Genomic DNA, 13,939 nt, shown 5'->3' on the forward strand with positions numbered 1-13,939 from the left:
AAAAAAAAAAGGCTGCAGCTGCCAAATTTAGTAAAAATGAACAATAATTAAGCGATGACGATGATAAATTTATTCAATAGAATCAATTTAATTAGCTTTTAGCAGTGGCTGCTAAGCCACGTTAAAATTTTTATTTATCCATGGAACAGTTAGTGTTAGAGAATCACAAAAATAGGTAGCCATAAGCGTATATCATATTTTAGCTAGTTAAGTAAAGTAAATAACAAAATATCTACCTCTTGAATTTTAAAATGAGTTCTGATATTAAATCATTGCAAGAATTAAGCTTTGAAAATATTAGAAAGCATTTTTCCCGTTATACAGCAGCTTATAAGCATACAACAAATGAAACTTTAACAAAGAATTTATTTTTTTTGCGTAAGTCTTTAAATATATTATGCACTTGTCTTGATAAACTACTATATATTATTATGATACTATATATCATTTTTTAAAATATCTTCTGGGGATCCGTATCGTGATCTGTCGTGCCAACTTCAATCGCCAAGGCGTCAAATGAATTAAAAACTTTAAATTTTTTCCCCTTCTGTGATGTTTTTATTTTCAGTTCCTCGCTTGCAAGTTGCCTAGTCTTGGTGATTATTCTGCTGCGGAATTGGGATTATTCTGGTGATTATACAACACGGAAATGTTCCCTATCTTCTCATGTCTGTTTTTGTTTTTTCATGTCTATTATAGTTTGTTTTGTTTATTTTGATGAAACATTACTTAATCTTTGTTACATGTTTAAAAAGGAGATATTTCCGGATCATGATTTGTCATGCCAATTACTATCCCCAAGGAGCAAACTGGATTTTAAACTTGCAATTTGAAGAAAAGAGAAACATGAAGAGATTTGCCCAGGGTTGGTTATGAGTTTACACCCTTGGAGTTAGTCCCCTTCTCTTATATATATTTAGTTTCTCTGGAGCCCATGTGGCAGAATTTTTTCTGGCTTTCTGCGACAAACCTTTTTAGCACTAATATCTTTCTGCAAAGTACTTTTTATTACAAATATAAATGTTATTAATCAAAAATATCAAAGGGATTGTGTATACCAAAAAAAACTGTGTATACCAACTGAGTGAAATCAATAGCAATAATTGCCAAAAAGTCAATAGAATCGTTGTGTTAAAAATTAAATATTCTATTGCTCTATTTCAATTTCCCATATAGTCAGAAATATATCAGAATATTTTAAAATCATGTGAAAATCAATCAGGGTTGGGTTTTTACCAGGGAAAAACCAGTTTTTATCAGGACATGGTAAAAACTAGTAGGTTCTTACCTGTAAAAAACATGGTAAATACTATTAACTCTTTTTTATTTATTTACAGATATACCAGTTACTTAGAACTGATAGGAATATATAATATATCCATACCAAAGCTAATTGTATTAAGAATTATTAAATATTACGTTTACATTTATATACTTGTATTTCTGCAATTAAGTGTTTAATGGACAAATGTTTGATGGAAGCTGTCTGCTAAATTGTAATTGAAAAGTTATACTTCATGGTCTCCTCGTATATGAAATAGGGCGATAGTCAAAAAAGTGGTAATAAGCAAATGCACATTTTTAATACACAGATGTTATGTTTTTCCTCAGTAATCTTCATTAAAACTAAAACAATTTAGTTACTAATAACGAACTGCCAAAACAGCCTTTGCAAGATGCAAGGAAAAATGAAATAAAGTGCAATGGCTTTTAACTTCACCAACACTAATAACATAGAATGTAATAGTTAGCTATTTAAGCGGCAAATAGTCAACATGATCGATTTTAATCGACAAAAGGGGCATATACTTTTGAAGTGTGCAGCTGAATTTCCATAAAACAGAGAGGAATTGTTTTAGGAATTACAACAACCAGTGGTCGCCGACCTAAATGTCGGTTAAGATTGAAGTGAAATAATGTTTGTTTTTAATTTTTCTTTATTGATAAAAAAAAAAGTCTTTTTATTTATCTTTATTTAGAGCAATATTGCTCACTTAAAAATTGAAAAAGGTTCCTCTGAAAATATAAATTGTTGTATTAGCAAATGCCTAGTAATTTTTAACTTGTTATAAACATGCATTTATTTGTACATTTAATATTATCATTTTGAGGGGGATATCATAATTTGCCATACTCATTTAATTGAGCTTTCACTGTAATATAGAGGAGTCATTAAAAATTTCTATGACAGAAAAAAAAAGTTAAAAATTGTTATGAAGGACAAATTAGGATATACTTTTTATTAGGAATATCAGGAAATTTTTTTATAACGTTAGTTCCTTAAATGATCAGAGAATCTACTGCAATGCTTACAAGACTATTTTTCTATTGTTTCCGTGCTATCTTAAATGTTCACAAAAAGCTTTGCAGTATGCTTTAAGATGTTCACAAAAGTATCAGGAACAATAAGAAATTTTTCTGAAGATGGGAAAAAATATGTTTATTTTTAAAAACAGTTAAAACTCTAAACTAAACTAAACTCCGAGGCACGACAGCCCATGAGGGCCAAGGCCTACTGTGCCCATCTCAGTTTTCTTGACCTTGGGCTCTGGGGTGCAGGAGCAGATGTTCTGGTCAGGTGGTCAGCCGAACGCTGAACCCTCAATGTTTAGTTCCCAAGCATGCTTGTTACTCATTTATTGACCCACTGAAGGGATGAAAGACTGAGTCAACCTTGCCTGGCCCGAGGATCGAGCCAGGGACCTGTGGTATGACAGCACAAAGCAGTACCTCTCAGCCACCGGGCGTAGTTAAAACTCTAGAGAAAAACAATTTTTATTTTAACCATGAAAAAAAAAACAAGTTTTTCCCTAGATGGTAGAAACCATGATAAATTCTGGTAAAAACTTCACATGGTAAATACCGTGCCAACCCTAAAACCAATATCAATAAAAGCCGAAAATGCATTAACATGTATTTACGATACTATCAGAATAAATTTGGCATGTCGAAAAAGTGATTATTTCAATGCGCGATTCATATTTTACGTGTAGAAATAATATGAACTTAGAAATTAACCGTAATTTTAAAAACTATGGAAATAGGTAGCATTAAGCAATTTTAAAAAAATGATGAAATCGTCACATTAAAAGTAAATAATCAAATAAGTTATCAAATAAGATATTTGACTTTTGGGTGTTATAAAGTTGTATAAATATCCAGGTATGTTTTTCGTTAAAATTTGGGAGAATTTGTAGCAATAGCTGTCTAAAGAAAGATTTAAACACTGTATAGATTAACGAGGATATTGGCACAAACTGAGTGTGTAAGTGATTTCTTGAATCAGCGATTCGAACTTGTGCCATAATTATTAGGGATGTAACGAATATTCGTCCTCTATTCAGTGTTTTTGCTGAATATTCGGTGTTTTGCTATGAATTGTTGAAAATGACTGAATATTTGACCTGATATTCGGCTGAATGTTTGACCAAATATTCGGTAAAGTATTTTTCAACAGTGTTTTTTTTTTTTCGAAATTTGAATTGATTTAATAAAGAGTTGTCTGAAGTCGTATTTTTCACTATGCATTATAAAAATAGTTCTAAAACTTGCTTATTGTTCTGAAATTCTGCAATTTTGTTCTGAAAGACAAATGGTAAAAACGAAATTTGAAGAATTTCAAATAGATTACTATATACTGGACCACACATTTTGTACAGCTTATTTTCTTTGTACAGCTTATTTTCATGCTAGCCAATTTCATTATTTTTTCAACACTTTTTGTTTTAAATATTGAGAATACTTTTGTTTTCCTTTTTTAAAATTTTTAGCTGTTTTCTGTTTTGATTGTTGCGAATGTAGATAGATGCTAGATTTTGTTTTTATTGTAGCCAGATGCTCAATTTTAATCTTTTCATTCAAAAATTATCTATTTTTATTTTTACTGTTTTGTGTATAAAAATTTTTTTATGGGCATTTTTATAATAGCATGACATTTTTAGAAGAGTTTTCTAATAGACTATATCTCTTTTAATGTTTCATGGATACTTTTTTTCTTTCAGAAAATATTATTTTTAGCATTAAAGATTCATTTTAAGAATTCTTTGCTTCTATTTTTCATTTTTTTTTCAACTTTAGTTTGGTTTAGTATTTTTTTTTTAATAGTTGTTTTATTTATCTAAAATATTTATGATGGATAACTATTGTAGTGTTTTTTCCCTTTACTCCATACCAATAATATAGCTAAGTTTTCAGCTGTTTTTTTTTTATTTCTTTAAGATTTTCCATCCTCTAAAACAACAGGGTTGCCACTCCACAGGGAAAACAAGAAAAACTTGGAAAAGACAGGGAATTTATAAATCACCTAAAATATCAGGGAAAATGCAAGAAATTTTGATTTTTTCTTTACAAACTGGGAAAATACAAGGAATTTTGTTACTTATTTTTGTCTTTTAAAAAATGATGACCACTCAAAACGTAATTTATGGGATATTTAACCATGATATTTCAGCTATACTAACTATTTCATTTACTATAGCATTATTTAAGTATGTTTAGCTGTTTTTACAGCAATTAAAACTGATAACTATAGTTTACCCAATATAGCTTACACGCTCATTGAGTGTTTTTAAAAAGTGCTTAATTTTCCCTTTTTAAAAATGAGATTTTTCCTTTGCTATATTGATTTTCACTTTGAATTAGACACAGTTCACATTGTTCTATTCAACGTTTTCACAATTAATTCAATCCCAATCTATTTTAGTGTATTGTCAGCAGGGTGTATAAAAATCATGATTTTTTTAAAAAAATCAAAAAAATCGGATTTTTTTGATTTTAATCGGATTTTTTTGATTTTAATCGGATTTTTTTGATTTTAATCATGATTTTTTTATAATTTCAATTCTATGGAATATAATCAATTTTGTGTACCATAGATTTAAAGTTGTATTGTATTACTATTGTTACTTATGGTATACATTGGAAATAAACATTACTAACCATTATCAACAAAATATTTCTTAATAATTTAAAAGCAAAAGGTGAAATAAGAAATAAACAATAACAAAGTGATTTCAAACTACAAATCAAGAAAGAAATTGTTTATCAAACAATATGTGATAATTATTAATTCTACATCTACAATATCAAATTATTTAAACAATCATTTAATTAGTTTTATTTAAAGATTTAAACATAAGGACTAATTTAGCTGCCTTTTCTACACCCAATTGATTCCGTAGTTTAGTATGTACAAGTCCAAAAGTGGAAAACATCCTCTCTATCCCTGCAGTTGTTCCTTTTGCAGTACATAACAACTGTATTGCATCAAACTCTTTTTGACCTACACAGTTCTTTAGAAGCGCAATTGATTTCCACCATTCCAAGATGTTTAAAGATTCTAGAGATTCTTTATCAAACAAAGTTCCATTAAACGGAGGAGAGCGTACAATGAATTTTAGCAAAATACTTAATAAGGAGGTTTCTCCATACTTTTCTTTAACAAAGTTTACAGCTTGATCTTTTTCATTTAGTGTTAAACATTGTACTTCAGAATTAGGATCCAAGAGGTAAGCTAGGAAATGAGCTGGTGTTAACGTTTTTTCATATCGTTTAGTAAAAAAATTTTTGCAGCAATTATTATTAGAATCTTTCAGATTCTAATAATAATTTGTTGTTGTTTTTGTTTTGTAATGTTCCATGCTGCTATCATAGCTGTAATCATATGTAAACTGTTCAATGAACTATAAATATAATATGTAAACTGTTTTTAAAAGCAAATGAGTCACATTGAAAGTAGAAATGTTGAATTATATGAGTGAGATCTGAGAAATATATAGAACAGTCTACTTACTTGTTTATGTTTGAAACTTAGAAAAATATACAAAAAATGTTCAAGACTATACACAAAATTTTTTTTTTTTGATTAAAATCAGTGATTTTTTTAAAAAAATCATTTGATTTAAATCATGATTTTAATCATTTGATTAAAATCATTTACACCCTGATTGTCAGTACGTAGCTTATGTTTCCAACCCTGCCTAATTATGATATTTTTTTAAAGTGCTTAAAAATATTTTTTGAGTGCTTGAAAAGTGCTTAAAAGGTGCTTATTTTTTGTTGAATAATTTGGCTACTCATCCTGATATTGTTTCTAATATGTGCAGGGAAAACACAGGGAATTTTTTTTCAGATATAAGTGGCAACCCTGTTTTTTTCACTACCAATATTTTTTTTCACATACCTAACTATTTACTGAATTACCAATGGAAAAACTTGTAGAAACTCTGATATTTTTTTCCTAGAATGAACCCCCAACTCATGCTTTTAAGAGAAAATTAGAAAAATGATTAAATAAGAAACAAAAAATTAGAAAAAGGATTTTTACTTTGCATTATTACTAAATCTTATTAACAATTATAATCTGACTAATATTTCTAAACTGTTTCATTGCAGAACGTATCTATACACGCAGTTTGTTTTTTGACTTGGAACAAAATAAAGAACTCAAGGAAGAGCATTTTGATTTCCTGTTAAATGAAAACCTGAAGAAATTAGATCTTGGGATTTTGCTCAGCTGTTCTACTAATGAAACAATTCTTGATAAAGTTCTTCCAATTGCTCATGTAAGTTGTTACAGGTGAAAAACATCAATTAGAATGTTTGTTTTCATTGATTAATTTTATGTTATAACATGGTGCATAGCGTTTTTAAATAGTGCTTATTTTCGATTTTTGTTTTTTAAAAGCCCTTAAAGTTGCTTTTTTTCTTGAGTATTTTTAAAAAATGCTTAATTTTCCCTTTTCGAAAATGAGATTTTTTTCTTCTTTACCATGTCGATTTTCGGCACGTATTAGGCAAAAGCGTGGTTTTCACATAGTTCCATTCAACGCTTTTACAATTCATTCAAACGATGCATTTCGACGTACCGTGGGTCTGTGGCACATGAAAGCGCCAATAATTTTACATGTTTAAAGAAATACTTGCGGGTCTGCATGTGCATATACTGAGCTGAGTTTGGTGAAATTCTTGCATTCTTATGTGCTGCATTTTGCAAGATATTCTCAATTTCAGACTTTATTTTCCACCCAACTGAAATCGAACTGAAAAATCTCTCGATTTTTTATGGTGGCTAATATAGTCATGAAAAGTGTTCTTTGTCATAAAATAGTTATTTTATCATGATCATCTAAAGTCTTTGAAAATTATTTTGCATTTTTTTAATGTATATAGTGCTTAAAAATATTTTTTGAGTGCTTAAAAAATACTTAAAAGGTGCTTATTTTTGTTGACAGATTTGGCTACGTGCCCTGTATAAGGTCGGCTTGTAACTGAGCTGTGTCCTTTCTTTGATTTCTTTGGCGACAAGGAACAGCGATAATGAAATATTGAACCCTATCATTTATTCTAAAAATATAGATTTTTTTTTTTTTAAATTGGAAAGAAATTTTTTGATTCAAGTTTTTTTTTTTTTTTTGTACGTAATAAATTTCCCCACTTTGTAATTTTTGCATATTTAAGTCTATTTAATAAATGTATTGAATTAACAATTTTATTGAAAAGAATGTAACTGGGGACTATTCACTTATTTACATATGTTATGTGATTTAATGTTTGTGTTTCTTTTCTTCTTAATTCATCTTATTTTTATAAGCAGTGCTGATTGAAGACGTTTTCACGCCGCAGGCGAGACAGAAAAAATGGCGCCCTTAACTCAATCTTAGAAAATAAATCTAAATTTCAAAGGGAAATTTTTTCTTCTTTGAATTGTCTCGCTGTTGTAGTCTTAACACTGTAGAAAATTACTTTTGATATTTTTGATTGCAATATTTCTATCAAAAATATAATAAAATCTAAATGTTGATTTAATAAACATAGATATGAACAAAGCGAATAACAATTAGTACAGAAATTTTCAATATTTTGTGCCCCAAGCATTTTTTTCATCGTTAGTAGATCATTTCTCAGCCCTAGTCTGAAGTCCAAAAATTCAAATAGTTTAGATTTACTTAGCTTTAGATTATTTTCTGAAAGTTTTTAAAAATTAAATAAGAAATGTTAATGAAATGTAAATAAAAGTAGTTGTTTACTTTCATATACTAAAACTAAATACTTAGCATCCTAAATAAAAAGAAAACGTAATTCACTTAATAATAAAGCTCAATTAATGTACCTGCATTGGAAGAAAAAAGAAGCTCTAGTTAAAATAGTCTGACATGAAAAGAGCAGTTTTTAAATTTAAGATGAGATTTATTTTGATATTTTCAAATACTTGTTTTCAAATTTAATAAAGTAAACGTGTTTTCAGTCTCCGAAGACAGATTAATTTTTTGTGCCTCCATGTCGCAATATAATTCATATAAATGAGAAAAAATCAGCTCATTTTAATTTGCATTACAAAATGTGCATTTAATGTGCTTTTACAAATTTTAAGTGCTTTTTAGACAACATTTCCAAGATCTATAATTTAATATATTTTTATTCGTTTTAGGTAATTTCATAGCATTTTTATATTCAACTTGGTGGTTTCCGGTGCACTTGAGATGTTTCAAATCGCATTAATGCTTAACATAAAATTTTAAAGTATCGTACGTGCTTAAATACTATTTTAAAGGTACTTAGCAGTCACCATTTGACCATACCGTGTCACTATTTTGTTAAAAGTTATTGTTAAAAAATGAAAAAGTGTTGGCGTAAATTGCTAATAACACAATTTATAAGTTAAAATTTTTATGCATTTATCAACTCATTCACTGATTTGACTATCCTCGAATATTCTCTACCCAGACTAATATAGATTTATGAAACTATATACAAAAAATAAATAGAAACTTACGTGCAACGGAAATTACAAAGTAAATGTTTAAATAAATCAGACGATAAAAGAAGTTATTGCATCCCCGGTCTTTGGTAAATATTTGTAGAGAAAAAGAAGTCTTTGGTTTCTCAGAAAATCACTCCTAGATTAGGCTTTGGGGCAAACTAGCCTTCGTGGAGAACTTTTTAACAGAACTAACCCGTATTCTGCCTTACATGGAGAGGAGAATTACAAAAACCTCTCACGGTTAGTCCAACGGCAAGGGGATTGAAACTCATGATCCATCTACCTCTGAAGATATTTATGTCAATCTTGTCTGTCCGGGGAGCAAAATTTGTAACAACCAGCCAATGTCGGGATTCGAGCCTGGGTCGCCTAATTAAGAGGCGAGCGCTTTTCCCAGAGCTCAATATTTTTTTTTTTTAAAAAGAAGGGAATTAATTTAAGAGCTCTCGTTCAGCTTCTCGTCATCCGGCGCTCTGGGAGATTGCTTGCTCCTTCCGTCGGCCTTTTTATAAGTAAGTGTCAAGTTAATATGGAAAACAAAGATTTTTTGTGTTTTAGAGGAGAGTATTTTAACTATTAGAGATAAGAGTTACTTCGTTGCGTTTTTTTTTCTAACTGCAATTATTAATTTTATTTTGTTATTTATTTATCTTTTAAAAAATGTAACTGAAAATTTTTTCCCTTTTTTAATGTAAGAATTTTTTTAAAGGTTTACTTCTTACAAAAATAATTGGTCAAATAAGGTACCCAAGTTTGAGTACTCAGAAATTTTGCATATCCGTTCCTTGTGCATTCTAAATAGTTTCGCTTTTTTAGTAATCGCTATATACATGAAATTTCTAAGTTCGTTTAAAAGCTTAAGAAAGCTTTAGCTTAAAAAGTTAAAAGCTTTTTTTACTACATTAGAAGGATTATATTTTTTGTTCTCACAATTAAAAATCTAAAGAATAACAAATGATCTAAAACATTGATTTTTACATTGCTGTTTTGAAATGATTTTTATTTTTCAGAAAATCGGATTATTTAAATTACTACTTTTGATCATTTTATTTAAATCATTGAAATTGCAATACCTGTTAAATTTATTTATTTATTTTTTAAATTGCCTGTTTGAATTATCATAAGATTTGGATTTTTTTTGTTGATCTAATATCTTTTTATTTTAATTAACAGTTCATTCAGAAAATTACTTTTGAGCTCAAATGCTAAGAGGTACACGCATTGTAAGACGTATACATATTGTTAAGACTCTCTGTATTCATTTTCGCCTTTTTTTGTCATGTCTGTCACAGCATATTTTGGTTGGTTGGTGTCGTATCCTCTATTGAATTATATTTCATGGTGTGCTTGAATAGTTTTTGTTATTTCTATGGCATTAAATGAATACAAATCCTCTTCTGTGGGGTAGTTTAAGAACAGCATATTTTTATTTTATTAATTAAAATGTTTTTCGCCTAAAACAAATGTTTTGCATTTTATGTAATTGATTTAGTAGCTAAAATTGGGGGAAATGTTTTCTGTTACTACAGTAGGGAACCGATTATCCGGAACCATCGCTATTCCGGATAACTGATTTTACCGGTTTTCTGAATTGCTACAAAAAGCCATTTTTTTTTATTGTTAAACCCAACTAAAAAAATTTTTTTTGGAAATAATCTTAAAAAGAAGATAAAAACGATGAAGTAATACACTAATGATTATTTCCAAAATGAGAGTAAGGTAAAAATCTTTCAAAAAAGAAAGAAAAATCCTAAAATCTTATGAGGAAAAAAAATTTTTTTTAAAATGAAATGGCAGGAAAATTCCTCGAATTTCGTTCCGGTTTTTTGGTTTTCCGGTTTTCTGATTTCCGGATAACGGGTTCTGTACTGTATATATATCGAAGAGTCATTACATTATGATCACCCTGCTAAAAACGTGTAGGACCACCTTAAGCCCTCAAAACTGCTAGCACCTGCCGTGGCATTGATTCCACAAGGTACTGATAGGTAGTCTGAGGTATCTGGTACCAAGCGCTCACCAAGCGCTCCCTCACATTACGAGGGGGTAGCGTGGCAGCACGAATTTGGTTTTACAAGTATGACCACAAATGCTCTATTGGATTAAGGTCAGGTGAATTTGGGGGCCAAGACATGACTTGAAAGTCACTGGAATGTTCCTCGAACCAATCCATAATGATTCGACCCTTATGACATGGTGCATTATCCTGTTGGTAAACACCATCCCCCGCAGGAAAAACTGTTGCCCTGAATGGGTGAACCTGGTCTGCAACTATGTTCAAGTAGTAGTTTACAGACGTCAGGGATTGTTCTATGAGGATTATGGGTCCTAATGTGCCCCATGAAAACATTGTTCCTGGACGAGAAACCATAGAAGCCTGGGCGAGCCCATATTATAGATGGAGGGTGGTCATAATGTAATGGCTCTTCGGTGTAGTTGACCATTATTTAAAAATACTGTTCAAGAATTAAAAAAAAAATTTTTTTTATTAAAAAAATAATTTTATTCACTTAGCTATCACTATTGCAAAAAAAAAAACAGCTGAGAAATAAATAATTTTAATTAATTAACCTTGATGAGATATGTGACACTATTTGTGCTCTACGAGACTGCTTTAACACACGACAGTTTTAGCCCTAAATTGCCCTCAATTTTTGAGTGGTGCCACGTATCACTAGTACTAGTGCATTGTTCTGAAAAATTGGTATTAGACTCCAGGATTTATTTTAGCAGACTTCTGACCAGCATCCGCAACTTAGTACTACGCTGTCATGGATTGAGAATTTAACTCCGATCTAACATCAGAGTTAAATTGATTTTTTTTAAAAACATAGTAATCAACTTAACTCCAATTGTATTATTTAAATGTCATTGTTAATGGTGTTTAATTCCAAACACAAAATAACTGTTTTTTTATTTATTTTATTTTGTTTTAGAGCCTACTTGAACTGTCTTGGGATTATGATCACAGAAATGCAGATGATTCTATATCTATATTTTCCAAATTAATCCCTCTTTCCAATAATGTTAAGAAAATAAACGTTCCTTACATCTGCGACAACGATTTGCTGAAACTGATAAGTTCTTCATGTCCGAGCCTCGTTGAGCTGAGCATTGAAGATTCAGTTACGGTCACAGGTGAAGGAATCAAAGCACTCTGCTCGAATCCCGACGGCCAAATTCAAGCTAAATGTCCTCTGAAGTATATGAATCTGGCTCATATAGAGGACGTGTCAGTCGAGGATGTTGCCTTTCTCTTAAAGAATTTACCAACTCTTGAAGACGTTGTTTATCCCAAATTGCCCAATGCCATAGAATCTATACATTTATTAGATATTGATAATAATATTGTGTCAGAAAAATTCAATTTACAGTGTCTTGATTTTATTCCGTATGAGGATTCTTTGGAAATAACTAGACTTTTGACTGTGTGTGCCGAAAGATGCCCAAAGATAAAGAAGCTTTCGGTGCCAATTTCGAGCGAGGAGGATTTAGAACTTGTTGCTCGTTTTTCGAATGTCGAAAATCTTACTATTGTATGTTACGATGTGATGGAGTTGAATAGCTTTCTGATAAGTAAAGGAAAGAATCTGAAAATTCTAACTGTAGATAGTTTTTCGTTATCGGTGTCGATATTAGTGGAGAACTGTCCAAATTTAGAAGCGCTTACCTTAAAGACTGTTCAATACCAAGGGCTGAAGGATAAAAAGTCGACCAAAGTATTGCACCGATTGAAGAGCCTGCAGTTGGAGAGTGTTGTTTTCTTGGATTATCACTGCACGGATAATGTGATGATGCTTTTGAATTCTAGTCCCAATTTAGAGAGCCTTTCGCTGCTCTACTGCGATTTCAGTGAATCCGACATTGTTGCAAAACTCTCAACATTCTCTCTGAATTGTAATCTATCACACTTGCACTTCGACTTCTCTGACGTTGGAGTCGACCTTCTTCAGCAGTTTATCTTGAACTGTAACTCACTCAAAAGTCTGTCTTTGGATAATTGCGAAAATATAAGCCTGGATGACATTTGCATGCTCAATCAGACCATAGAAGCTTCCAACAGGAAAATTCTGATAAATTTCGCGGATGAGAGTGACTTTTCATATAGTGATTATGAAGTGGACTACGATGCTGATGAGAACGATTACGATATCGATGATTACCCTGGATTCGAATTGTACGATGAGTATGATGAATACGGTGACTATGATGATTATGACGAATATGACAATATTCCTCACGAGTTTTGGTAATAACATAGTTTAAAAATATCTCTTGATATGTTAATAAATTTCTTCTATTTGTTATTTGATTCATCTTCTTGAATATATCATTTCAATTTTATATTAACACTCAACATTTGAAATTGATCAATCAAAAGTAATTCATGATATTTGAAAGCCTAGTTTGAATTGTGCACAAGTCCAATTTGGTTCATTTTAAGATGTAGGGTCTTATGTTTTAATGGATGTATGGTTTTTCAGATCTTGTCTGATTTTTGGTGACCGTTTTATTGCAAAAAAAAAATAAACAAAAAGAGATTAAAATTACTTTTATGATGATTGGGGTTGGACCCCTTCTAAAAAAAGGCCATCATTTGTCAACATTCACCTGAAATTTAAAAAATAATTGTTATAAGTGTAATTTCAACTATTATCAGGATTCGTCCCCTTAAAAAAAATCTAGTTGTGAGTTTTTTCCCCACGTTTTACTAGTTGAATTTGCTAGTCCAATCCATTTCTTTACAATTTTCAAACCTATTTGATCTTTTAATTTATCAACTGAAAATTATAAATTTAACTTTAACTAGAGCTACAAAAATGTGTTAAGTAGAATATATTTCAGTAGTCCTATTACTCTAATTTTTTGAAGCAAAACAAAAGAACTAATTAAATAACAAAATGAAGTGTGTGATTAAAAAAAACAAAAAAAATTTTACTAAATTAATGCAACACTTCTATAAAACAAACTATGTACAGTATGCATAACACATTTCATCATTTACGTTCATTGCCATAAAAGTTAGCGCACTGAGAAAGAGTTGAGAGAATGAAACGGAATTTTAAATATGTAAGTACAGAGATGATATAAGTATTTATTGAAGGAAAAAATACAAATAAATGGAAGTTATAGTACTCTCTTGGGGCTACCTGTAGTGCGAATGCAGGAGGTGAAATG

General features: G+C 30.2%; 1 protein-coding gene across 1 annotated transcript; it reads left to right on the top strand.

Moving 5' to 3' along the window:
- The first annotated feature begins 95 nt into the window (after positions 1-95).
- Positions 96-13,068, top strand: LOC107438799 (uncharacterized). Its single transcript, XM_016051181.3, has 3 exons — positions 96-378; positions 6,394-6,563; positions 11,698-13,068. The coding sequence occupies exons 1-3, from the start codon at positions 252-254 to the stop codon at positions 13,012-13,014; spliced, it is 1,614 nt and encodes a 537-aa protein (XP_015906667.2). The 5' UTR covers positions 96-251; the 3' UTR covers positions 13,015-13,068.
- Positions 13,069-13,939: the final 871 nt, after the last annotated feature.

The sequence above is a fragment of the Parasteatoda tepidariorum genome, chromosome 2, assembly GCF_043381705.1.
Source record: "Parasteatoda tepidariorum isolate YZ-2023 chromosome 2, CAS_Ptep_4.0, whole genome shotgun sequence".
Lineage (NCBI taxonomy): Eukaryota > Metazoa > Arthropoda > Arachnida > Araneae > Theridiidae > Parasteatoda > Parasteatoda tepidariorum.